The sequence below is a fragment of the Aspergillus ambiguus genome (assembly GCF_047715705.1).
Source record: "Aspergillus ambiguus strain CBS 117.58 unplaced genomic scaffold BDV59scaffold_10, whole genome shotgun sequence".
In the NCBI taxonomy this organism is placed as follows: domain Eukaryota; kingdom Fungi; phylum Ascomycota; class Eurotiomycetes; order Eurotiales; family Aspergillaceae; genus Aspergillus; species Aspergillus ambiguus.
The window spans coordinates 518,781-542,590 of NW_027395523.1; the positions used below are offsets into that span (position 1 = coordinate 518,781).

At 53.7% G+C, this 23,810-nt stretch overlaps 9 protein-coding genes across 9 annotated transcripts; 3 read left to right on the top strand and 6 right to left on the bottom strand.

Moving 5' to 3' along the window:
• The first annotated feature begins 208 nt into the window (after positions 1-208).
• On the top strand, positions 209-1,429 carry BDV59DRAFT_12840 (putative polyketide synthase). Its single transcript, XM_073686935.1, has 2 exons — positions 209-982; positions 1,035-1,429. Exons 1-2 carry the CDS (start codon positions 254-256, stop codon positions 1,206-1,208), a joined length of 903 nt encoding a protein of 300 aa, XP_073549321.1. The 5' UTR covers positions 209-253; the 3' UTR covers positions 1,209-1,429.
• On the bottom strand, positions 1,336-5,759 carry BDV59DRAFT_12796 (FAD/NAD(P)-binding domain-containing protein). Its single transcript, XM_073686923.1, has 8 exons — positions 5,282-5,759; positions 5,106-5,222; positions 4,629-5,050; positions 4,437-4,569; positions 3,901-4,383; positions 3,681-3,854; positions 3,303-3,632; positions 1,336-3,251 (listed from the first exon to the last, which is right to left on the bottom strand). Exons 1-8 carry the CDS (start codon positions 5,379-5,381, stop codon positions 1,651-1,653), a joined length of 3,360 nt encoding a protein of 1,119 aa, XP_073549322.1. The 5' UTR covers positions 5,382-5,759; the 3' UTR covers positions 1,336-1,650.
• A 3,234-nt stretch (positions 5,760-8,993) lies between these two features.
• BDV59DRAFT_12852 (uncharacterized protein) lies at positions 8,994-9,919 on the top strand. The gene is made up of 2 exons (XM_073686940.1): positions 8,994-9,094; positions 9,151-9,919. Exon 2 carries the CDS (start codon positions 9,151-9,153, stop codon positions 9,613-9,615), a length of 465 nt encoding a protein of 154 aa, XP_073549323.1. The 5' UTR covers positions 8,994-9,094; the 3' UTR covers positions 9,616-9,919.
• On the bottom strand, positions 9,919-11,963 carry BDV59DRAFT_12858 (membrane insertase OXA1). Its single transcript, XM_073686941.1, has 3 exons — positions 11,762-11,963; positions 10,939-11,703; positions 9,919-10,882 (listed from the first exon to the last, which is right to left on the bottom strand). Exons 1-3 carry the CDS (start codon positions 11,849-11,851, stop codon positions 10,223-10,225), a joined length of 1,515 nt encoding a protein of 504 aa, XP_073549324.1. The 5' UTR covers positions 11,852-11,963; the 3' UTR covers positions 9,919-10,222.
• A 9-nt stretch (positions 11,964-11,972) lies between these two features.
• On the bottom strand, positions 11,973-12,941 carry BDV59DRAFT_175710 (TOM13-domain-containing protein). The gene is made up of 2 exons (XM_073689304.1): positions 12,432-12,941; positions 11,973-12,378 (listed from the first exon to the last, which is right to left on the bottom strand). The coding sequence occupies exons 1-2, from the start codon at positions 12,696-12,698 to the stop codon at positions 12,265-12,267; spliced, it is 381 nt and encodes a 126-aa protein (XP_073549325.1). The 5' UTR covers positions 12,699-12,941; the 3' UTR covers positions 11,973-12,264.
• Positions 12,942-13,111: 170 nt separating this feature from the next.
• On the top strand, positions 13,112-14,386 carry BDV59DRAFT_200900 (protein phosphatase regulator SHP1; the record flags this gene model as incomplete). The annotated part of the gene is made up of 2 exons (XM_073693692.1): positions 13,112-13,186; positions 13,241-14,386. 2 exons carry the CDS (start codon positions 13,112-13,114, stop codon positions 14,384-14,386), a joined length of 1,221 nt encoding a protein of 406 aa, XP_073549326.1.
• A 371-nt stretch (positions 14,387-14,757) lies between these two features.
• On the bottom strand, positions 14,758-16,321 carry BDV59DRAFT_200901 (acyltransferase family protein; the record flags this gene model as incomplete). Its single annotated transcript, XM_073693693.1, has 3 exons — positions 14,758-15,464; positions 15,521-16,148; positions 16,208-16,321. 3 exons carry the CDS (start codon positions 16,319-16,321, stop codon positions 14,758-14,760), a joined length of 1,449 nt encoding a protein of 482 aa, XP_073549327.1.
• Positions 16,322-17,470: 1,149 nt separating this feature from the next.
• Positions 17,471-18,927, bottom strand: BDV59DRAFT_175713 (transcription initiation factor TFIID subunit 11 family protein). The gene is made up of 2 exons (XM_073689305.1): positions 18,279-18,927; positions 17,471-18,193 (listed from the first exon to the last, which is right to left on the bottom strand). Exons 1-2 carry the CDS (start codon positions 18,758-18,760, stop codon positions 17,635-17,637), a joined length of 1,041 nt encoding a protein of 346 aa, XP_073549328.1. The 5' UTR covers positions 18,761-18,927; the 3' UTR covers positions 17,471-17,634.
• A 352-nt stretch (positions 18,928-19,279) lies between these two features.
• On the bottom strand, positions 19,280-23,675 carry BDV59DRAFT_192448 (S-adenosylmethionine decarboxylase; the record flags this gene model as incomplete). Its single annotated transcript, XM_073692046.1, has 5 exons — positions 19,280-20,646; positions 21,145-21,251; positions 22,239-22,783; positions 22,834-23,252; positions 23,306-23,675. 5 exons carry the CDS (start codon positions 23,673-23,675, stop codon positions 19,280-19,282), a joined length of 2,808 nt encoding a protein of 935 aa, XP_073549329.1.
• Between the last annotated feature and the right edge of the window lie 135 nt (positions 23,676-23,810).

Below are 23,810 nucleotides of genomic sequence, written 5' to 3' on the forward strand. Positions count from 1 at the left end.
TTGAATATTAGCCTTAAAGAACTATAAAATAGTCCAGCATGCCCATTCCACATCACCTACGGTAAACTCACCATTGACATCAACCTGATCATCTACTCTTCCAAGCCGTCAAGAAACGATGTCTCGCTTTGCACCGTTCACTCGGATTGACCTACCATACCATATCATAAATGGAACTCGCCTTGAGGCCACCATCCTCATCCCGACGAGTATCTTGAGTTCAGCCAAAGCCCAAGAGAAGAAACACCCGGTGATGGTTCGTTGGCATGGTGGTGGCTTCGTTGTCGGGCACCGAATGTACGAACCTTGGTTCGCACAGTGGCTGTTGGATTTGGCTCTCGACAACGAAGCCATCGTAATTACCCCAGACTACCGACTCTTACCTGAGTCTTCCGGTAGTGAAATACTCAGCGACGTCGTACACTTCTGGGGATGGGCACAGACAACTCTCTCACACTACATGGCACAGAATTCCCTGCCGCGACCGGACATGGGCAATGTTTTATGCTGCGGCGAAAGTTCTGGTGGCTTCATCTCAGTTTACTGTGCCTTCCACTTAAACTCCATGTTGCAGGCTTATCTACCATCTGCAGGCGATGACAAAATGATTGAGAGGCAACAAGTGAGAATAAAAGCCGTTATATCCATTTCGGCTCCATTGGATGCCACGGCGCCAGAATACAAGGTTCCCAGGCCGCGGGTTTTCATGGGCAGAAGCCCTCCGCCACCCCGGCAGGCGTTGGCAAAGATTCGCGGTTATATTAAGGGAATCCCTCGGGGGAGCATCCGAACCGGATGCGAGCCAACCTCAGACATGTGGGAACTATTGCTGTGCATTGCACAACAGGCCTTGTTGCCCCGCTTGTTTGGTATTGGTGTCGGGGCAGACAGACCGACTCTTGAGAGCATTATGGAAACTCTGGAAAACAATGATCGCGAAATGGTGCCTATATGGATTGTTCATGGCATGGATGATACCATGGTACGACCACTCTATAGTACTTCTTCCGTAATGGGCTGATGGGTTATAATAGTGTCCGTCTGTTTGCTCTTCTGGGTTTGCGCGTCGCCTTCGGGAGGTTCAACCTGATGTTCCCATACATCTAAGTCTCCTTCCAGGCGAACATCTATTCGACGTGAACACCGGAAACGATGCAAGTTGGGTTCAGGAGGGTGCGCAGTTTGTCTGTGAGCATTGGGTAGAGTAATTTTATTCGGTTGCAGCAGGATCCAAACCACTGCACGGATATTGAATTTTGGATTACCGTGAAACGAAAGCGTGACTGAGCTTTTGACTATTATTGCGAGCCAGGTGGAGGCAGAGGAACATGTTCTGGAGCTCAGTGGCTTCTCTCCCTCCTATGAGTAGGGTCTGTCATTTGGACAATGTCAACAGATGCTGGGAAAAGGGCAATCCCGGATAAAACTCTCAGTTGCCACATAGCCCCTTGATGAAAATATGCCGATGAAGTCACCCAAGAGAACCTGATACAAGCCCCTAGGAGTTTCACATGGCAGGGTTCAATGGAGGCGGCTATCATAGACAAAAGTAAATGTTCATTTGAAGTGAGAAGGTGGCATTGACAAGATAGACATGTGCAGTAAGGCTCGGCAATGAGAGTCCATCCACCCGACGTCCTTCTCGAACCTTTACTTTCTTTCCTCACACTGTATGCTTCTGGACCCAAGATACTGCTCCAAGCAGCACTGTAAATGCCCTTTAATCTTCCAATAAACATCACCGTCCGCAGCTCTCCCAACGACAGGGTCAATATGCCCATAGCCTTCCACTAAAAACCGTCTGTACAACCTCTCACCAAACCTTCGCCGGAGCATCTCATAGTCTCTTAATGTTGACTCAGGCTTAAACACTTCATTTTCGGACCCCGATATTAGTAGGATAGGGAGGTCGCGCAGTCGGTTGATATTCTCATCCGTGAGTAACGACTGGCGGTCATTATCTAGACATGAACCAGACATGCCCATTTGTGTTATATGCTCCAGAATTCGCGTGGAAGTGCCGTTAAAGAAGGTTCCTATGTTTTCGTGGGTCTGACGGTTGAGATTTTTGTGGTTCCAGAGGAGGCCAAATGCAAAGGATGAACGATGGCATTCTGGTGAGGTACAACAATCTCGTACATTTGGAATGGGATAATAACATAATGCCAAGTCTAGGGCTTTCTGGAAGACGCTTCTCCCCGTTGGAAAGGTGATAGGGAAGTATGGGCCTCCTAGGAACTCATAAAGCCGAATGAGAACAGGGCTCCACGCCTTGATGGAGTTCCAGTATCCGAACACCTGATTTATGAAGACGGAATTGGCAGCTATTCCCAGCAGCTGGCTACCGTGCATTGTTCCATCTAATAGGGCCATTCCAAGAGCGACAGAGCCCTGGCAGTGAGCAATCACGTACGGTTTGTGGTCTTCGTGGGAGGCCATGAATGCGACGGCAGCGGCGATATCGAGCCGGCTGTCGTAGACTGTGCATTTATTTGCTATGTCCGAGTCGAAGCTCCATCGTGGAGTGAGAACGTAACAGGTATGGTTGTGAGAAGTAAAATATTCAACCATAGAGCAGTCTTGGAACGGTAGGGCGAAGATCGAGTGCTGCGTTTTAACACCGGTGATGCCTGGAAGGAAGAGAATTGGAGTTGTATCGGGCTCCGTATCGGAACCAGGCTTGTATACTTCGAGCAGAACTGTTACTCCGTCTCTTGTCCGTACTTTATGTACAGCTGATGGCTGAGGTTTGGGCTGACTGCCGAGCAAGCCAGCGGTGGGCGGGATTCGAAACGGCATCAAGGGACGAAAGAAAAACATACAAAGATGGAGGAGGAACGATATCCAGAATGTCAGCAACGGTAAGAGAGAAGATAGCACAAAGTCGCCAGTCGTGCGGAACGTCCTCATCTGCCGCTGGAACAAGTATGGAGATATGCGCAGCACGCCACAACCTACTGTGTTACCTGCGGTATCAATAATTCGTGTACTGACGGTTGTTGTTGCCTTCCAAACTCTCCCGATGGAAAATGCAACTTGTGAATCGATGGTCTTATATCCGCGAAGAGTATATGTTCTACCCTCAACTGAGATGAGCTGCAGTGTGTATGTCAGGGAAGTTGAGTCCGGCCTCTTGTTATCTGGGACGAAGAATTTCACAACACTGCCACTCTCAATTTTCATTGTTCTTTGCGATAGTCCAGAGCAAGATACTGTCCCAGAACAAATACCCTTATATTGCCCCAGTGTACCTATTTGGTGAGCCTTAGTCAGAAGAGTTGGTCAGTAATTTGACGACATACCTCTTTTGTGGCATATCACTACTGTCAGGGCCATTCGCATTGTCGATGACGAAGCTTTTCCTATGGCTTCACAGGCTTCAATGCTAACTGTGCTTGGTTGAATGCTGATATACCCATCTAGAACTTCCGTGAATTGCCATCCAATGGAGTCATATGGGTCGTCACGGTCGTTGCCATGCTCCGAACTTTTGGGCCTCGAGACCATCGGTGTACTTCCATACTCCAGAGTCCGATTGCCCGTCTCCAAGTCAATGAGAGTACCTGATCCTTCCGCAACCAGAGAAACGGACCTCTCTGCAAGGGCTGTTATCGTCGCCAATGGATTCACACCTACAGAGTGAGTTTTCTGTGGTATTAACGGGTAACAGCCATACTCACCCAAAGACGTTGGTATGACGGATGCATCAATGCATACAAGACGAGGATAGACATCACGCCCATGTCCAGTGAAGACCTGCCCTACATGGTCTGTGACACCCTCACGGCCAGTACCGTCACAGCTCATATTTGCGCCTCCGAGGACATGGACAGACACTTCTTCCTGATGCCGGCCTGTCATGTGTTAGTGTTTCTCTCAACCCATATGACGGCAGAATACCGTAGAAGTATGAGTATCCCATATTTGCCCCTGCGTTGCAGACAGCTCTGTTCAATACCTTCTTTATATGTGCTAGACTCCTAGATTGACCTTCGGCAGTCCCTTGGAAGTGCGGTTTATCGTCCTCGAGGGTCAGTGTGAGCTCGTTGCTGTCGTGAGACATTACTAAATATGTTGATGTACGCTGGATGGCTCCACCTGGAGCATAAGGGCCTTTAATTATTGATTTCAAGGCGGCCAACGACTTGGCTAATTGCTGCCGTGGGTGCCAAAGAAATGACGATGCCTCGTTCTTGATTGTTTGCAAGGTTAGCATTGCTTGCAGAACTGGTGCAAAAGGCGCTGGGATGCACCCATCTTCAAGCAGGTATCCACCTAGAGGATTCTGAGGGTCGTCATCACGGTTGTCGATGGCTGCAGTTATTGTTGGGCCTGGTAGGGAGTCGCCAGCTAGTCCGTTGATGTCCTTTGTGCCGTTATAGCCTGAATGGTGGTTTTCAGTACCATGCGTGTTTCGATCACCCTGCATAGCTTACCGAAAACTAGTAGATCACCATTTCCTGACATTTTTCTCCCGACCATAGGAGACATTGAGAGGCCATACCGCTTAGACCGAAGTAGGATCTCCGTTGTCCCTAGCGCCCCAGCACCAAGAAAGCAGAATTCATTCTACTGGCAAGTCAGTTACCCAGCTAGCATAATTTGGATCGGCATTGGGAGGCTCTTACCGCTCGAACCCAAAATAATTGACTTTTGAACTCGTCCTCAAAGACAGCTCTTCCTTTGCAGTGCCACGAGAAATAAACAATATATCCTTTTCCATCAGTTGCCTTTTCGATATACCTAACCTCACACCCACAGAAAATCTCCGCTCCCCAGTTCCATGCGTCTGATAGATACGTCACGGTAAGTGAATTCTTCGAGCCGTCATTAAGGCCTGTACATTCATGTCCTGTTCTTCCGTTCGGATGCATCGCAACTCCTACCGCATTCTGCGCTCTAGAGAAGAATGTTGTGAGTGGAACTCGGTAGAAGTTTTTGTCTTTCCCAAGATATTTGGCTTGTTCCTTGAGATGTTTCTCTTTCCTGAGTTTGGGTTGGTCTTCCGGATATGGCGACGGTTGTAGCATGTCTGCTGCACGAGCATAGTCTGTCTTTATTAGATAAGAAGCCCTCAATACAGAAATACAGAATGCAGGCCTCACATTTTTTCAGTACCGATGGATTCTCCCTAAGCTCCCTTGGCCAAGCACTCATCTGCATCGTGCGCTCGGTCGTTTCGAGGAATACGCCGGCGTTTATAAGCGATCCACCTCCTAAACCTACTCACTTCCTAAGTAACCATCCAAAGAGCCGTGCATCAACGTGAAGAAATACTCACCATGCGCCCAGAACGCGTGCTGTCCCTCCCCGATCGTCAATTGGAAAAGACTAGTCGGGTCTTCCGACCCCGACATTTTCCTCAGGATCCGATTTTTCATTGACGTCCCCGAGACATTGATATTCCGTAAGCACTCGCGCAGCGTGCAGGGGAACGATCCGGCTTGTCAGAAAGATTAGATTATTTTTCACCTGAAAACCCCACTGCATCCAATCAGCAGAGTTGCGGAGGTAGAATGGGGCATACGCCGTCTCTCCCAGCCCAGTTCCAGCATGACAACACTCTTTCCGGCCCGAGCCATTCGACTGGCTGCGACACTGGCGCCGTAACCCGATCCCACGACAACGACATCGTATGCAGGCTGCATCGCTTCAAAGGGGAGACTTAACCGGGGGTAATTGTCCACCCGGTTGGAGCCTTTTGATTCTGGCATTGCGGTTAAAGTGCTAATTCACCTGCAATGTCTGGGGGAAGAAAAGTAAGGACCCCAGACATTGGAGTGTAGCACTAATTTATATCACACCACCATGATCCATTGATACCAAATTTGGCTGCAGATATAGAGCCCCTCTGTGAGATTTTAGGTGGACAAAGTAAGTTTGTTACGGAAACCTGACTTGGTCCTACATTCTGGTATTGGCTTCAAAGATTAGGCGGTGGATGGAGGGATTCAGGCTCCCAGATGGCTGCTACCTGTCAGAGAGGGACACGCGGCGGATGCACCCCCCAGCCAATGGATGCTGCCCTGTGACTCTCGGCGCAGCTCGGGGAAGGGGAGTTTTTTGACATCCCCGTGGTCTGACCTACTTCTGGGCCCAAACATCTTGTGGTTCGTACTGTGGCTGTTGTCACTCCCAGAAAGCAACTGTTTGGCTTTTGCTTCAGACTAGAGCATACTAGGTAAAATGTCTTGGCCTTTCCTCATATGTCTATGCTATACACAATCGGCACCAACCTATATTTCGACGGTCATGGATGGTACTTCCTGGCTTGCGCAATTCGAGCGTACAGGGCTTGACTCGTCAGCTACCAGGCCTCTAGCATAATAGATACTGAAAATCCAGGGAGACTGGGAAACTCGAGTATAATTTTCGCATGTTTGGTCCGCAAACTGTGAAACTGTGGAGAGGCGCGTGATAATTTGTACTCTTCTGTAGAGCTGAAGTGCATGTTGTGCCACCCAGCGAGGACATTATGAAATACCAGTGGGGATTACCTCTAGGGTCCTAAGGTTTGGTATGATCATGAGCTGCTTCTGTCTATACTGGGGCATTGGGAAGCTCTATATTTTCTAGCATTGGAGGCGACCAACTACCGGGGATCTTGGTAGATTCGCTTTTCAGAAGGAAGGCCAAAGAAACTCAAAAAAACTTACGTACACAGCAACATTCAGGTAGCCACAATAATAATCACATAGAATGCTACCTCGATCAGCTGTGTTTTGTATGTTCCGGCCCGACAAAGTACATGAAAAGGGATACAGTTTGCAGCAACAATACCAGAACGGACACCACTATGACTGTTATACATGATTTACAACAGATTGCGTTCAGTTAATCCCTCTAATGAATGAGAATGAACCAGTTTCCATTTTAGTCTATTCATTACCATCCAGGACAGTTCATATTGTGCCGTAAGCTATTATCTCGCAGATGAATGCGGTTTCCACAGGACTCAACACCAGTCCACCTGATAATAATGGTCAATTCATCTCCTAGAGTTCATAGTCCTACGCATGGCACCAGGTCCCGAGTTCAATCCAAATGAGCACCATCATATCCCAAGTGCATCCCACCGCCAACGACAAATAATACCACAGCAAAAACAAGCCGTAGAGATACGAGCATCCCACCTAGTTCTTGTCTCAGTGATTCATCTCCTGTATTATGATATGAGGTGACAACTCACCACGGCCAAGAAGGTGATATCGCATCTGGTCCAATTCATGACTCGTGCGGGTTCATTAGACGGACGTGGATAGGACCGGAGATGTGAGGACGACGGGGACGCTGACGGTCATTGAAGCGGGCCAGGAGGTAGCGGATCAGCTCCACGGCAATCAGGACCGCGATACCCTTGAGAATGACGGTCCAGTTGACGGTGTCAATCTGGAAGAGCATGTTGAGCTGCTTAGCGTGAGTTGGGTGCTATGAAGGAATAGCTGTGGTATTAGATTGAGAAGGGATCATAGGGAGAAAGGAAAGAAGTAGGATGGAAGTCGTTGGAATGAGTTTATATTATACCTTTGTTTGACGCAGGTGGATATCTATAGGGTTAGTTCTGGTTGAGATGGAGCTCTTTTATGATGACTTACCGGTTGACTGCAGGATGTTTATTTTGGTGGAGAGAGAAATAGAGTGAGTTGGGGGAGATGGAGAGAAAGAAGAAGAAACAGTTGGTTCCTGAAGCCATCAACTTGTGTCGTTTCACCTTCCATGACGACTCAGCGACGACTCAGCGGCCTCCTTCTACAAATAGTTAACAATGTTGCACTCTACTGTGAAGGACACCCATCTCCACCATTTCATTCACCTTTTGGTCTCACTGCCACAATCACAAGCACAATCACTATGATCTGTTTGCATCTGCATCCCACCCGTCTCTTTATCCACAAGCCCCTTTCATACTTCTCAGCAGCGCAAACATGTTTCGAAGTAGCCTATAGGTATGGTAGGTAGAAGAAATACGTATATCTCTTGGGTCAAAACCTCATCGCGCCCCAACAAGACAAGTATCTATGTATAATGTAACAAAAAAAATACCCTCTCGTCTATCATTCCCACATTCCTCAACTCTCAGACCAACCCTTAATTGACAGCCTATAGTAGCTGCACCATAGGATACCACCTCACTATGTGCTTCTCTGCGATATTATCTGCAGAGAATCTTCTACATCCACTCATATATCTAATGCTGCTGAATATAATAAAAATAGCCGTCCTATTAGAGATTCGTACTTATCTAGATTTATTTCGTATGCGCTCGGAGGTCATGGCTATACTATTGTACCTGCCACCTTTTTTATCTAACTTGATGCCGAGGAATTCTTCCCTGCACGGAAAAGCTACGTTAAACGAGATTGGAATCTTTTCAAAGCTGAGCCTAATTAGGGCTTCGATATTTTATTGTAACATGCATCAATGCTGTCAATGAAGAGCGGCCGTGCAGAGATCAGCTTCGACATTCCGGTGTAATGGTCGAACGCTTTGAGGAAGAAAAGTAAGTCCCAAAAGACAATATTCTGTTCTAACTGAACTGTACCCAGAGCAACAGATGGCGAATTTGGCAATCCTGAGCGACGTTTGTAGATTTATATGAATAATTTTCGTCACTTCATATGGCCCTTGAGAGCTGCCAATTCGCTTCGTTGTCATGCGTTTACCATGGGAAATATTTAGATTGAGCAATCATTGGGGAGTGTGCCCGGATATGATATATATCATTGCAATGGTCTGTGTTCGTACGAGTATCTTGTGTGGTCAGTTTGCGGCCTTGGCCGGCTACGAAGGCACTGGAGGAGCATTATGACTGCATATAATACATAGCAAGCCCATCCATCAAAGCTTCAAGCAAGTTAGCTATATTTACACGTGGAAGTCTCCGTTATACAGGATGCACATTGAAGTAAATTATGGTCATATGATGATTAGTCATTTCGCGTGTCACCCAACAGACCGGAATACGAATAAATTCATCCCTGGGCGTGTTTTCCCTCCTAAGGGGCACGTACCATTCAAAAACAGATGTTGACTTAGGCAACTCTTCGGATATTAAAAGCACTACATAATACTATACGGCTTTAGGCTGTAAGCTGTAAGTTTTCGGGGACTTTGGGCCATAGGGATCGGGCTAATAATATAGATACCCAGATGGTGGAAGAGAAGCCTCTTCGAGTCCTCGTTATTATCTCAGACAAAAACGCTTATTGGGAGCAATCATGGTCTTCTTCAGAGGAAATACTCCCAGCGGCTTACCAGGTATTGGAGGACAACAAGTTAATACACTACCCACATAGTCATCAGCCTCAAACCAAACTGCTAGCAAAGCAGAGATGGCAGACACGCGTATTCCTTGTATTTGACATTGCAAATACCTCTTATGATCCAGCGGTAGCACATCTACCAGAACATAACAAGTTATCCGTTGTTATTGTACGGCTAAGCCAAAAGGTACACGCTTATCCGGCAAACCCGCCCACGCAGGACAAAGTGAACAATGATATTGCCCGAGTTCACAACGACAACGGTATAAACAGCTTCCCACCTTTCGTCACCGATTATACGTCCGGACCACCACTATACGACAATCCTCGCGACCCATCATTGTTCCGATGATGTTGCTTGCTCTAGGTCATTGTCAGCACATTCATCGGCACGGAATTCAACAACCAGTACACATATGTCCTGGTTTCCATACTCGGATTGCACGGGTTTCACCTAGTACTATATCTAGAACACCATGCCTACGGATCATTCAATTAAGTTAAAGCTATGTATTTATACACGCCCACTTTGGTGGGGCAAGGAGACCCACAATGATCAATCATTTTAGTCGACACGAATACGTCGTCCTATTAAGTAGCAAACTACCTTTGGGATGTGAAGCCACGGATTTGAGGCGTACAACACCAGAGTGGACCGAGAAGGATTCTGCAATGTACTGGAAGGGACCAAGTCGAACGCTAGGGTGTCACCGCTGCGATTATCTCACGGCTAAAAGTTGCCGTTATTAATAAGAATCTGTAGGTGATACCTAGAACTAGGATTCATAAGATAAAGCTAAGCAGGATCGTTCTCCCCTGACTGACGCTTCAGCTCACAGAATGAAGATGCTCTATTTGACTATCCCAGTCCATTCTAAATATCACATAAAACAAGTAGATGAAGGGGACGCACACTCATACACCCACCCATAATATACAAAATCCAACTCCTAATCGCATCACCGTTGCTTGACCTTGTATGACGACCGCGCCCTCTCGCGCTCCGCCTCCAGGGTCCGCATATGCGCCTGTCTCCGCGCGTGGTTGCGCTCCTCGCGCTTCCAGTCCTCCTCCTCACGGCGGCGCTTCTCGTACGCGTCCGCCAGCTTGCGGTCACTCTCGCTGAGACGCGGCGGCGCCGCGAGGGTGCCGTCGGCGTTCTTCTGGGGACCGTTGCCGCGCAGTTCGTCCATCTTCTCGCTCACCTCCTTGCGGGTCTTGTCTGTCGACTGCTTGACCGAGTCGAGGAAGCGGTCGATGAAGCTGACGGTGTTGGCATCCGGCGTCTTGCCTTGGGCAGCGCTCGGGTTCTTCTGCTGCTGTTCCATGGCCTCGACGATCATGCGCAGCTGCTTCTGCTGGTCCTCGGACGAGACGCCACCGCCAGGAGCGGGCGCGCCGGCCTTCTGGGGGATGGCGATGTTGGCGAACTTCCGGAAACCGGGAGACGCAAGCATATACGACTGGCCCAGGGCGAACAGGCCGGTGGCGAGGAAGTACAACTGCAGGGCGCTGGGGAAGAAGGACATGAAGGCGAAGGTCATGGCAGGCATGCCGTAGAGGAACATCTTGCCGAGGCTGGAGTTGGTGAGGTTATTGATACCGGATTCACCTCCTTTCTGTACGAGCGTCTCGTTAGCCAGGGGAGACCGTGTAACGGGCGAGCATAGCATACCCGGAATGAGAGATACATGAACAGGGCGGTCGTCGCTGGCAGCACAAAGTACGGGTCGGCCACAGTCAAGTCCTTGATCCAGCCAACGGACTCCAGGGCCAGTCCCGGGACCGGCAGGGCCGTCATGCCCTTGACGACGCGGTAGCAACCGAAACCCAGGGGCACCTGGAGGAGCGGCACAAAGGACTTCCACGGCTTGACGCCGTGCTGGGCGTGGAGGTTGTTCAGCTCCATGCGGGCCTGCATCATTTCCGTCTGCTTTCCCTCGCGCGCGGCGTTGGTCATCTTGGTCCGGAGGGGCGTGGACACGTCCCGCAGGTTGTTGATCTTGGTCGAGGTGTCGGCCGCACCAAGCATGGGCTTCAGCAGCGCCAGACGCACGAGAAGACCGGCTCCGACGATACTCGCCCACCACGGCAGACCAGCCCAGATGTGGAAATGTTCGATCACGTACTCGATCAGCGAGGACGGGCCCCATCCGTAGTCCAGACCCAGCGCCTTGAGATAGCCAATGTTCTCGGGGATCGAGTTAAGGTCCACCGCCACGTCAGAGAGGTCTGACGCCGGGGTAGGGGTCGTCGTCGCTGTCGTCGTTGTGGTCGCATCGGCGGGTGTCGGGGCAGCGGAGGAAGTGGAATTGAACCGGGCAGTCGTCACGGCGGGGATACCGGCCGCAGGGCGCCAGGCAAGGCGTCCAGCAAGAGTCTGATTGGCTCGACCAGGCCGAGCAGACAATCCGGCGGCTTGGGGCCGGAAGGAGGAGATCTAAAGCCATGGTCAATCTGCGAATCTGCCGAAATGGAGCCGAACCGGAGGGTCATACCGAACGGCTGGAGCGAGAGAAGGCGGACAACCGTTGGCGGGCAATGGCCGGCATAGCGCCGCGGCCCTTGAGACCAGCACCGCCGAACATTGTTGGAATTGGAGGGAGGAGAGGTGAAAGAGGAAAATGGCGATGCGGCAGGAAAACAGCGAGCGGCGGATGCTTTTGGCGTTTTTCTTTCTGCCGGGCGGTGAACGGCTGGTCCTACGGAGTTTGAGTATGGGGATAATGATACACAGGATCAGTAAGACACGACAGGTCCCACTGGGATTATGAATTCGTATGTAATGCAATGGCTGCGCCAGACGCCTCAAACCATATCTCGACAGTGTCGACGATCTAGTATATACACCGTAACAAGGATAGCAACAACAACAACAACCGACAGGTATTTTCATCCCAGGATGTGATCATGCACGCGGAGACAATAATTAGCTCTATAACAATGCGCTGTTCTTCATTCGGAGGTACGTTTCAATATCCCCCGTGTTCGGTGGCTCGGTTCACTCGAGAGAAGCCGTATCGCGGAGAGTTCCGTTGCGCCGCCGTTCCGACGGGAGCTCGCGAACCTCGACACCAGGGCCGACAGGTCTCGATCGGCGATGAAGAGGGAAGACCTGACGGTGTTAGTATAGGGAGCGCAGGAGGGCGTTGCAGGAGAAGACAGTACCTTGGTTCCCGACCATCCTAGTCGGTAGGCGGCTTCATGTGCGAAGAGTTCACCGAATCCGAGCATCAGACCGTTGACAAACGGAAGGAACAGATTGATCGCAGCACCACGTAGGATACTCCAGAAGGTCGGGGGTTTGTAGAGAATGAGGGGAGAGCTGGATGTCGAGGAGGAGAGTTCGTTGTTGGCGGAGTAGTTCTCGGAGTCGGAGGGGACGGTGAGACCGGACTCGTAGAGTTCGGGAGGCGAATTGTGGTTATCAGACATGGTAGATGTGAGTAGCGGGGAGTGTGATTACGAGAGGAAGTCGGTGTCAGTGGGATGTGCGTATGAAGAAGTGGTGGTGATGTTGACGCGCAGAGAAGTAGCGGATGAACTCATAGGGTTATGTAAGCACCACAATAGAGCACCATTCACGACAGAAACAGAAGATACATATCGGAGAGTAGATATCTAGCAGATCTTCGTTTGTACTCTGCCTATATCTTTTATTCACAAATCCAGCTCAAGTATACCGCGTTCTGCCTCAGGCCAGTAAGGCACCGCCGCACCTAGGCACCGCCCGGAAAAAGGTCTCCCCGGCTGACCAATCAGGCAACGGTGACGTACATTGTTGTTCTTCTCCAGTTCAACTTCAGCTTCTCCTTCATCTTCAATTCCTCCTCCCCTTCTCATCCACCATGGACCCCGCCAATATCGACCAGGACGAGCTCATCGCTCAATTCTGCGCCATGACCCGGACCCGTCTGGGCGAGGTACCCTCCCCTCCCTTGCTCCCTCCCCCATCGATCTCACTAACCCCCGCACAGGCACATGAATACCTCAGCACCAACGGCTGGGACCTGGAAGCCGCCGTGACCGAATACTTCGCCGAACAAGACGACGCGCTGCACGATACCCCGGGGCGCTCCCTCGGCGGCGCCGAATCCGGGCCCTCGGCCGGCCGCACGCTCGGCGGCCCAGCCCCCAGCGGCAGCAGCACCTCGCAGTCCCCCTCCACGACGCCGCAACCCTCCTCATCCACGCGCAAGCCCGCGCCTCGAAAGAAATTTGCCACGCTCGGCGACTTCTCCTCCGGCAGCGGTGCTGGCGGGGGCTCTTCTGACGACGAAGACGACACCGTCAACCAGGACTTCTTCGCGGGCGGCGAAAAGTCCGGCCTCGCCGTGCAGAACCCGGACGACCTCAAGAAGAAGATCATCGAAAAGGCCCGCCGCGCCCAACCACCCTCCGCCGACGACCCGGCTCCGCGCCGCTCCTACTTCACTGGCACCGCGCGCACCCTCGGCGGCGACGACGCCCCCAGCCGCGTCGTCGAGGATCCCTCCGCCGCCGCCGCTGCCGCCCCCGCCCACCAGCAACGCGCCGAGCGCGTCCAGCGCACCCTCCACTTCTGGTCTGATGGCTTCTCCGTCGACGACGGTGAACTCTTCCGCTCCGATGACCCCCGCAACGCCGAGATCCTTGACGGCATCCGTCAGGGCCGCGCCCCGCTGTCCATCATGAACGTGCTCCCCGGGCAGGAAGTCGACGTCGAGATCAAGCAGCACGACGAGAAGTACGTCCGTCCCAAGCCCAAGTACAAGCCGTTTGCGGGCGCCGGCCAGCGCCTTGGCAGCCCGACTCCCGGCGTCGCCAGCGCCACGCCTACCCCGCCGCCGCCATCACAGCCGGAGACGCCCCCGACCTCCCAGCCCGCCGTGGACGAGTCCCAGCCCATCGTCACCCTGCAGATCCGTCTCGGCGACGGCACCCGTCTGACGTCCCGGTTCAACACGTCGCATACGATCGGCTCGGTCTATGATTTTGTCGCTGCCGCGAGCCCCGTCAGCCAGTCCCGGCCGTGGGTGCTCATGACTACGTTCCCTAGCAAAGAGCTCACGGACAAGAGCGCAGTGCTCGGGGATCTGGCGGAGTTCAAGCGCGGAGGGGTCGTGGTGCAGAAATGGCAGTGAGGAATTGGGTTGGGGTTAAAATGGCGAGACGATATTCCGGAATGATGATTTATGCATGTAATTTGGGAGTGTCTAGACACAGACTAGAAGTAGAATCGACCATGATCTTCCCATCCACCCACCCACTCGTACATCGGAAATCCCGTCCTGTGCTCTGTAGAGTTAGGATCAGGGTTTACAGCTCAGAAGTCTATCCGGATCGCCAAAGCTACCGCGAACCTTGACGCAAGCCACATCCAACAAATATGTTCCACGCAGGGATATGATCTGATATGCATATGATACGTACACCGTAGATACCTATGGACCAAACAATATATGTACTCGAAAAAAAAAAAACTAAATAACAACCCCCCGCAAGGACGCCCAGCCTACGCCGTCGGCATGGGCATGCTCGTCATAGGCAGCGGCGGCGGCGCAGCGTCCTTCTCGTCGTCGACGAACATCCAGTTCTCAAGCTTCTGGGTGACGCGGGCGCAGAACGGGTCGACGTAGCTGGTCCACAGCGAGGCGCAGAAATACACGAGCGCAATCCAGGCCGGGATGCTGATGGCGACGACCCAGGGCGGCCGCAGCGGCAGCCAGGGCGGCAGCACGCGCTCGCCGTCCTCATCGTAGATGGGGTTGCCGTTCTCGTCGACGACCTCCTCCCACGGCTGTCCGGAGATGCCGTACAGCATCCAACACAGCACGGTGCGCAGCAGCGTGCCGTGGACCAGGTAGACGGCGAAGCTCTGCTTGCCGAGCCACAGGAGGAGCCGGTTGGAGAGGAATTCCTTCGTCGAGGGGGAGATGTAGATCGCGAAGATGATCAGGTCGACGCCGACGGCTGTGTATCGCTTGCCGATGTTCACGTCCGGCGGGAAGATGTAGTGCGACACCTTGAACATCATGTCCGACCAGGTTGCCCACTCGGGGTGCTCGCCGGGGTATCCGGCGATGAGCAGTCCTGCGAGGGCGAGGATGCCCGCGACAATCCGGCGGGGCCAGCGGTGGCGGTCAACGAAGTCGCGCCAGGATGCTTCGTAGGAGAGGTCGCTGAGGAACATGCCGTAGATGGCTTGCATCTGGAAGGTTTCTACATCCGAGTCAGGCTGTGTCTGTCTCGGGGAGAGGTGCGAGCAAGCGACTTACCCGTGTCTTTCGCGGCATCCTGGTGGAAGTACAGGAACATGATGAGGTAGATGACGAGACGGTACCGGAACTTGACGAACATCGTCGCACAGAGAAGGATGTACACCAGCATCGACGCCAGAAGCAGCGGCAGCAGAGCCCATTGGTGATCATCGTACGCCATGTACCCGGTGGTCCACGTGCTGAGGAAGTTCTTCCCCAGCCGGAGGACCTCTTTCCAGAAGGAGTCCTCCAGATCCGGGGCGGCGTAACGACACCACCAGCAATCGGAGCGGTTGGCCACGACAAAGGCACCGCACTGCGCCATCACCCACGAGATGATCATGGCGAAGGTGGCCGGCAGGATCAGGCGCGGCGGACGACGGAAGGCACTCTTTGCGACGGAGGTGAAGGACGCGTAGTGGTCGCCGGCGCGGGACTGCTTGATCGGCTTCAGGGCACAGACGTAGCCGGTCAGGAAGGCGAAGATGGTAACGCCGATGCGGCCCTGCCAGGGGATACGCAGGATGGGCCATTGCAGCACACGCGGAGTGGCATCTTCGGTATCCCGTGGTGCAAACAGATCGTAGTCCCAGGCACGCGCTAGATGGGTCATGACGACCAGGAAGGAAGCGATACCTCTGAGGCCCTGTGATGTGTCAGATCCCACATTAGTCGACTGTTATTGCTGCAGCTGATGAAACTCACGTCAATCCATTTCACGCTCTTCCTAGGATCGCCTTTCACTGAGGAGTCTCCTCCTTTCCATGGCAGGTTGTCCACCAGACGGGTATAGAGATACGACGGCTGGATATACTCCATGGTGGGCAAGGGACGTTACACAGACACGGACATCAAAAGCAAACGAAGAAAAAGAAAGGATCTAAGAGAGGGACTGAAGGGTAGGAAGACACCAATAGACTCGATCCATGCAAACTGACCCAGAAACGACCGAGGGACCGAACCAAGGAAACCAGAGGGAAGAAAGGAAAATCAGGAAGGGGACGAAGTTTAAACGAGATACCAGCAGGGAGAAATAGGAGGACGCAATGGCGACAGATTTCGTATCTAGTATAGTCTAGGGGGGAGAAGCGTACGTAGGAGTGTATCAAGGGCGTTAAAAATCCAACAATCAGCAATGATTGTCCATGCCACCATGGCGTAATCGGTAAATAAAACAGAGCCGTGCTTAAAAAAGTAAAAAAAATCCGTCTGCAGGAGTTTCACACAAAAATAGTGCTGCAGGAATGGATCAACCATCGTGGGCAGTATGCCGAGAAAGCCAGCACTTAAAATCGAACCCCAGAATAACGCGACAAACCAGTCCCGAAGGGTTGGCAAACCCACTTCCAAGGGGGAGACCACAAGTCACTGGACTTGTCAAGGACTGGATCAGGGTCCTCTTTAGGTGGAGAGTTCCCACTCGCATCTGAAACCTCGTTTCTCAAGGGAGGGCAGTGGCATTCCCGGCTACACGGGCACCCACGCAGCATTCCGCATAACGGGAGAGCCGAGATACCACGATTCGAAAGGGAGGTAACGGTATGGGGAGGGGAAATGGACCTCCTCAATCGCGGCAACAAATAACGCCATGGTTTGGATGCGCGAGCGTGGCCGCAGGTGACGCCATCCAGCACCATAGACCGATATCAACGGAGTTCAGCCCTATTCGGCGGGCTTGGCACAATGGCATCAACCGATTCCACAATGTCGCCACGGCGAGTGAGGGACGCGTACAACCATGGAAATGAAGGCTGCCTGGCTGGTCGAGGGCAAGATGCAGCAGATCACGGCTTGGCTGATGAGTAGACTTTTGGTCATGGCCCTGTAGGGTTGGATTGCATGGAACGTATCACGGCCCAACTCGGCAGATCGATCAGCACAGGATGACCTGTTCATCAGCCCGAGCCCGAGGCACAACAAGAACAAGAAGGGAGCAGAGAGAAGAAGGGAAAAAAAAAAAGAAAAGATGCAAACGGAAAAAGTGGACACGCCAAGATGATGAGGTGTGAGACCCTGAGGCGGAACCAGCCGCTTCGAGACATTATTATTTAATCCATGCCCCTATCCATGATCATCGTTCCCTAATGTCGTAATCATACGAACAGAAAAAAAAAAAGGGAAAAGGAAAAGCATCACCGGAATATCCGTCGGCCGCCTACGCTGCCCGCAGTCCAAGTCACGGATCCTCGAACTCCCAGATTCCCCGTACTGAGTCCCGAAAATCCCACGCCGCCGCCTTCCCCGTCGCGCTTGTACCGACGTAGGGCCTCGCGGAGATGTGACGGCAACAGTTGTCCACGATGTGGGTTCGGCGGCGGTTTGAACTGTCGCGGGGTTCGTCCCGGGACCGGTGTCGCAGAGACCGGCGTGTCCGGAGTTTCCCGTTTCACATGGGCATGTCCATTCGTAGCATCTGCCGCCGCCATCGCCGCCGCTTCTTCCGCTTCGAAGCGAGCCAGGGCCGCCTGGTCGTGGGCGTCGGCCCATTCTATCTGCACGGTGCGAGCCTTCTCGATGATCTCGCCGGCAAACACCTTGGTGAAGCCGTTGATGGTGGTGACGACGCTGGCGGGGACCGACTGCGAGAGTGCATGGTTGACGATACGCCGGAGGGTTTCCTTGCGCAGCTTTGCGCGTTTGAAGAGATCGTATCGTTCGGATTGGAGGGGATTGAACGCATCGACGAGGAGACTGATCAGTTAGCTTTGACACTCGTAGCCAGACAGACAAACGTCCACCCGTAGAAAGGAGAAACGAAGGGAAAAAAAAAACATACGCAAGATTCTTCTTCTCCGCCTCGGTATCTGTCGCGCCTTCCTCCCGTCCCAGCAACTCACCCTCATCCTCAAAATCCTCATCGTCATCGTCGTCACCGGCACCGGCACCGCCGCCCGCACCACCTCCACCCGCACGCACCGACACGCCCTCGTCCACAGACCCGAGCCGCCCATCGCCCACGCCGCGCGCACTCGCCGCGTCTTCGCGCTCGCGCTCCTTCTCGGCCTTGCTCTTGCGACCGCGCTTCTTGCCTGTTCGGAACACTCCGTCGGCAGACACGCCGCCCAGACTCCCCGTGAAGCTGCCGGTGACGCTGCCGGCGTCGCTGGTGGCGCTGAAGTTGCGCGGATCGGTGTCGATGGTGGTTGGGAAGGAGGTCTGGCGGAGAGGGTGCATCCGGGGGCGTTTGGCGGATTGGGAGGTGGTGGAGGAGATGGAGGGGCGTTTTAGGGGGTTGTTTGGTGGTGGAGGGGAGGACATGGTTGCTTTGTATGCTGTGCTTTTTGCTTTGCTTTGGTGGTAGTTTGGCTGGGAGTGGTGAACTGACGATGGGTCGATGATGGTGTGGTATATCGGAGAGGTGTCGAAGAGGTCAGGACCAGGTGAGAAGAAAGCGAGGACGGAGGGATGGTGAAGGTGGTCGTTGTGGATGTGGTTGCGTTGGGAAGAAGCTGAAGGAAGTCCGGATGTATGGCGGAGAGCAAATCGGGCAAACTCTCCCGTTCGGGAAGTCCGCCGACCTCCATCCAGCCTTAGTAGATACTTTTATATACTTTTATAGAAATTTTATACATCCTCTACCGTAGTCTACGGCTCTCATATCCATGAAAACGAAACAATCAATATTATCCGATATCGTGTCGGTTCAATGAATGATCAAGTACAAATGCTCAATAACAACACGCTTGCAAAAGAATGAATCAACCACTACGAAACTCAATCAACTCAAACAGTGCAATTTCCCACCCTCGATCGTCTCAATCCTGGACATGACGCCACTTACATGCGCTCTTCTCCGAGCCGAGGGGCCCCCCCTTTCCAATCGAGCCGCTCGTAGTAGCGGAACACGAGGTCATATCCATCCAGATCGTGGACAATCCGATCCACCCGCCGATATCCGTCCACATGCTCCATCTTGGTCGCACGACGCGCCGCTTGACGCTCGACGAAGCGGCCCTCCTCCACGCTGTCCATCTCCGCGTCCGCCGGCTTGGCCTCGAACAACGTCACAGTGAACCGGCCCGGCTTGAAGATGTTGACCACCTCCTGGATGATGCCCGCCGTAGTCTGGCCGTTCTGCGAGTGCGGCACGTTGGTCTCGAACGACGCATACGAGCACTGCGGCTCGGGCGTCACATGCACCGTGAAGTAGTGCGTGCCCATGCCTTGATGAGGCGAGGGAATGACGCCGTTGGCCGAGAATCCGCACGGGGTGAACAGGTAGGCATCGATGCGCGACTCCGGGAACTTCTCCTTCGGGTAGACATTGGACAAGCCACACGACTCGGACACCACGGTGCCCAGGGCGTGACCCTCCGTGGTCAACTCGGCCGGCAGCGTGCGCACGGGGCCGGGCTCGACGCCGTCCATGTCCGCGTTGTTGCTGAAGACATCCACGTGCTCGCCATTGTCCTTCTCGAAGTTGCTGTACTGCTTCTCCGCAACGGTGGTCGCGTGGTCCAGGTAGAACTGCTTGGCGTTCTCTTCCTCCAGATCGGTCATCAGTACCTCCAGAGTCTCATCATCGTCGCCGGCCTGGGGGGCCGCCCGCTGAGGGATCTGAAGCATCTTGGTCTCGGTGACCGGTTCGTCCGATTCCGCCGTCGGAGACGCGGGAGGAGTCAGCAAGGTGTGCGGCTCGGTGAGGTACAGGTACCAGTGCTCGCCGTTCATCTTGCCAATCATGTACGCGCTACCGTTGAGGAACAGCCTGTCCATGGTGCGCACCTCGTCCCTCCAGCTGCGGTGGGGGCCACGCTGACGGTCCGGGAAGAGGAAGTTCTTCCGGCTGTAGAACACGCGGTACGGGGCCGCAGCGACCGAGATGCCGCGCGACGGAGGAGCCGTCGACTTCTGGAAGCCACCAAACATGGCCGCGATCTCGAGGATGCGAGGCAGACCCGACAGCAAAGTGGTAGTCCCACAGGTCTTCAAAATCAACTTGTGAGGCCACACGAACATGCTGGACTCGGACAGGAGGTAGGCGTCAACATCCTCGGACGACACAATGGAGAGGACCTGACAATTGACCAGGTCGAGCATGTCCTTCCAGATCTCCTCCGACACCGCCTTCAGACCGGCGGCGTTGGAAGACGGAAGATCCTTGGCAGACGGAGCGAACCACACCTCCAGGAGCTTCTCCGGGCCTGGGGGAGTCATGAATCAGCAACAATGCCACGCCAATTCCACCGGGTACCATACCTTCAAAGGCATTGGAGGAGTCGAGGTCCTGGGTTGCCGCATAGTTGATGGTCAGGGACGGGGTCCCGATGAAGGATGACGGCGAGGTCGTGTAGTTTTTGGGGATCCCAATGTACACCATCTCCAGCAATTGAGGCGAATAGACAACGCACGGGTGGCGAGTAAGTGAACGGCGGGACAGGTATCGAGACGCGGGGCGTCAATTGCGTTTTAAAAACTGTAGACAGAAGTAGAAAAGCCTAGGAAGCACTATCTGCTACCCAGACGAACAGGGGGGGATGTCCGTCTGAGAGAGAAGGCCCTGATTCCAATGGAGCAAAGGTGGCACACAGCCAGAAAGGGTAAGATCCGAAAGAGCCTGGAGGGCTGCTAGGGAGGGCGGAAGGAAAGAGAGAGGAGGAAAAAGCCTCTGGAAAAAGGAATGGTGACTATCGGTGGTGAACCCTCGTGCTGGAAGATACCGATACCGGTCAAAGTATCGGGTCTAGCAGACGAGGAGATCTGCTTTTCAAAAAAGGGTACAAAAGGGGGTGAGGGTGTGAAAAGGTGACTGCGTGAGTCGCGTTATCGAGGCCTAGAGAGAAGGCAATTAGCGAATGGTGTTGGAAGTGGGAAGAGTTGGAGAAAGTGTATGCGGGCAAGACCGACGAAGCGGGGAAGCGCGAAAACTCTGACCGACACGGACACCAGGGGACGACCTACTTCGCAGGCTTAGACAGGAATCGTAGGAGATCCTTCGGGTTCATGGAAGGCAAGAAAGAATCGGGCTTAAAACAGCACGATGTAGCGAGAAGCTACAGAGCTGGACATCGGCGAGACGACCAGTTCGTGCGACACGGACGGAAAGACCGCAGAAGAGCTCTGGGGGAATCGAAGCGTATCACCGCAAGCTCAGCAGGCAGACAATACTCCCAGCGGATGGGACGAGGAGAGAGTTGAAAGGAGGAGGAGGAAAGAAGAAGAAAAATATCAACGTGGGGTTGAGGCGTTGAGGGAAATTATTGATTCCCAAGCAGGAAGATTTGATTTGATGTGTGGGCCCGGAAAAAAATCGTGGGCCGCAGGTTGGGTAGAGACCGAGAGACGCGAATGGAACGTCAGGTATTTCTCCGTGGCAGAGAAGGCAAACCGGCTTATGGGGAGAATTGAGCAATCCGCAGAATCCCGCAGTACAGGACGACGCAGATGAGAGGACGACGATGGCGACTGAAGTTGGACGTCGTTGAGTTTTTGGTGCTCGTGCGACAGCCGGCGGGCGGTGAGGCGCGGCAGATGCCCGCTGACCGCTGACATAAGCCCGGTGACGTCGCCGCCAGGAACCCGCGATCGACGCACTGTATTTCTACGACAGTCATGGATGGTACCGTCATGACCGACACGGAGGGAACTCGGAAGACACGAAAGAAACACTTGTAATATGCTCGACATGTCGAATCCAGACCCTTCTCCAACTCCCCAACGCCAAACTCAATATCGCCGCAACCCAGACCGACATTCCATCGGAATTATATAACGGAAAAGAAAACAGCACCCCTACGAGTTCAACACATCATGCGCCATCTGCACATCCCCCTGCTCACCGATCTTCCCCGCCAAAAACTCCCCCACCTTCCCCGTCAATTTTGTGCGCAGGTCGTCCGTCACCGTGGCGGCATTCCCGTTGGCCAACGGCGCGTGGCCCTCGCGCAAGGATGCCAGCACCGCAAACAGAACCTGAAGCACTCGCTCGGCCTCCGGTCGACGGGGATCGTCCTCCGCCATCCCGTCCTTGAGTAGGTTACCGTACGTAGGCAGGCTGGGGACGATCAGCACGCGCACGGCCTCGGCGCCTCCGACCGCATGGAGGCCGATCAACGCGCCGTACTGTGCACCAAACGGCTTCAATGGGTCCAGGAACGTCTTGAGGCAGGACCGGGCGAGACGGGGCTTCAGCGTATGCGATGAGTGGGAGTACTTCTTCGCGATGAGGCCCAGGAGCGACGCGGCCAGGTCGCGGAGGGCAAACTGCTCGGAGAGGTCGGCGTTCCCACCAAGCTGCCGACCGATCAGACAGGTCAGGATAGGGGGAACGAGAGAAGCCACCTGCGTAGAATTAGCCATGCGTAGCAATCGACCCGGGGAAGGATTCGTACATAAGGGTCCACGTAGAGCGACTGGTTCTGCACCAGCGCCTCGGCCATGCGCATCATCTGCGTGAGCACAAAAATATCCTTCATGCCATGCGTCACCTTCTCGGAGATGAACTGCACAAAGTACGGTACCAGCTGGTGCAAGCCCGGGTCTTCACGGAGACTGGAGTAGCCTGACGTGCGGTACTCCTCGCTGGACTCGTCCAGGAACGCATTGCAAACCTTCTCAAAGTACAGCTGCAGCTCCTTCGACAGCACGTGTTTCACCAGCGGTTTGACGGCTACGTTCCCGCTGCCGCTCATGGCAGCCAGAGTGGAGTTGGCGTTGGGTCCCTTCGACAGCAATTCCAGGTTTCGCGAGTCGGCGGCGGTTGGGTTCTGGGGGATCGACGGCTGAACGCCTTCCACGGCCAGCCAATGTGCTGTTGAATTGCGTTAGCGGCACCCTCACTCCACGGGACACAAGGCTGGGTACCTGTAAATGAGATCTCGCGCGGCACCTTGGGCAACGGCGCGTTGATTAACTTCTCGAAGTCCACCTCCTCATCCTCCACGTAGAAGAGAGGCTGTCCTGGGCCCAGCGACGCCTCACCAAACCGCAACGGCCTCGTCGTTTCATATCCGTATAAGGGTTCCACGTCCAGCACGCGCAGCGCCTGGGAGATGTCTTGGGTCGTAAGGAGGGTGCGGCGGCTGTGGCGCATGAATTTCAGGGCCTCCTCGAGAACCTGTGCGATGCGGTACTCGACGTCGCGGGCGAGATTCTCGGTGACATCGTTGTTGAGATTGACGATGCCGACAGATTCGGCGACATCGCGAATGTTATCGGGGTTCCAGACGGACATTTTGAGCGTCTGCTGCTGGAGGAGCGGATGAGAATTATTGATGACACAGGCAGAGGTCGAGATGAGCGAAACACATTCTGCTTCAACGCTAAGGTGTAGGTAAGTGAGGTGAAGTGGGTAGACGGTGATCGCTGG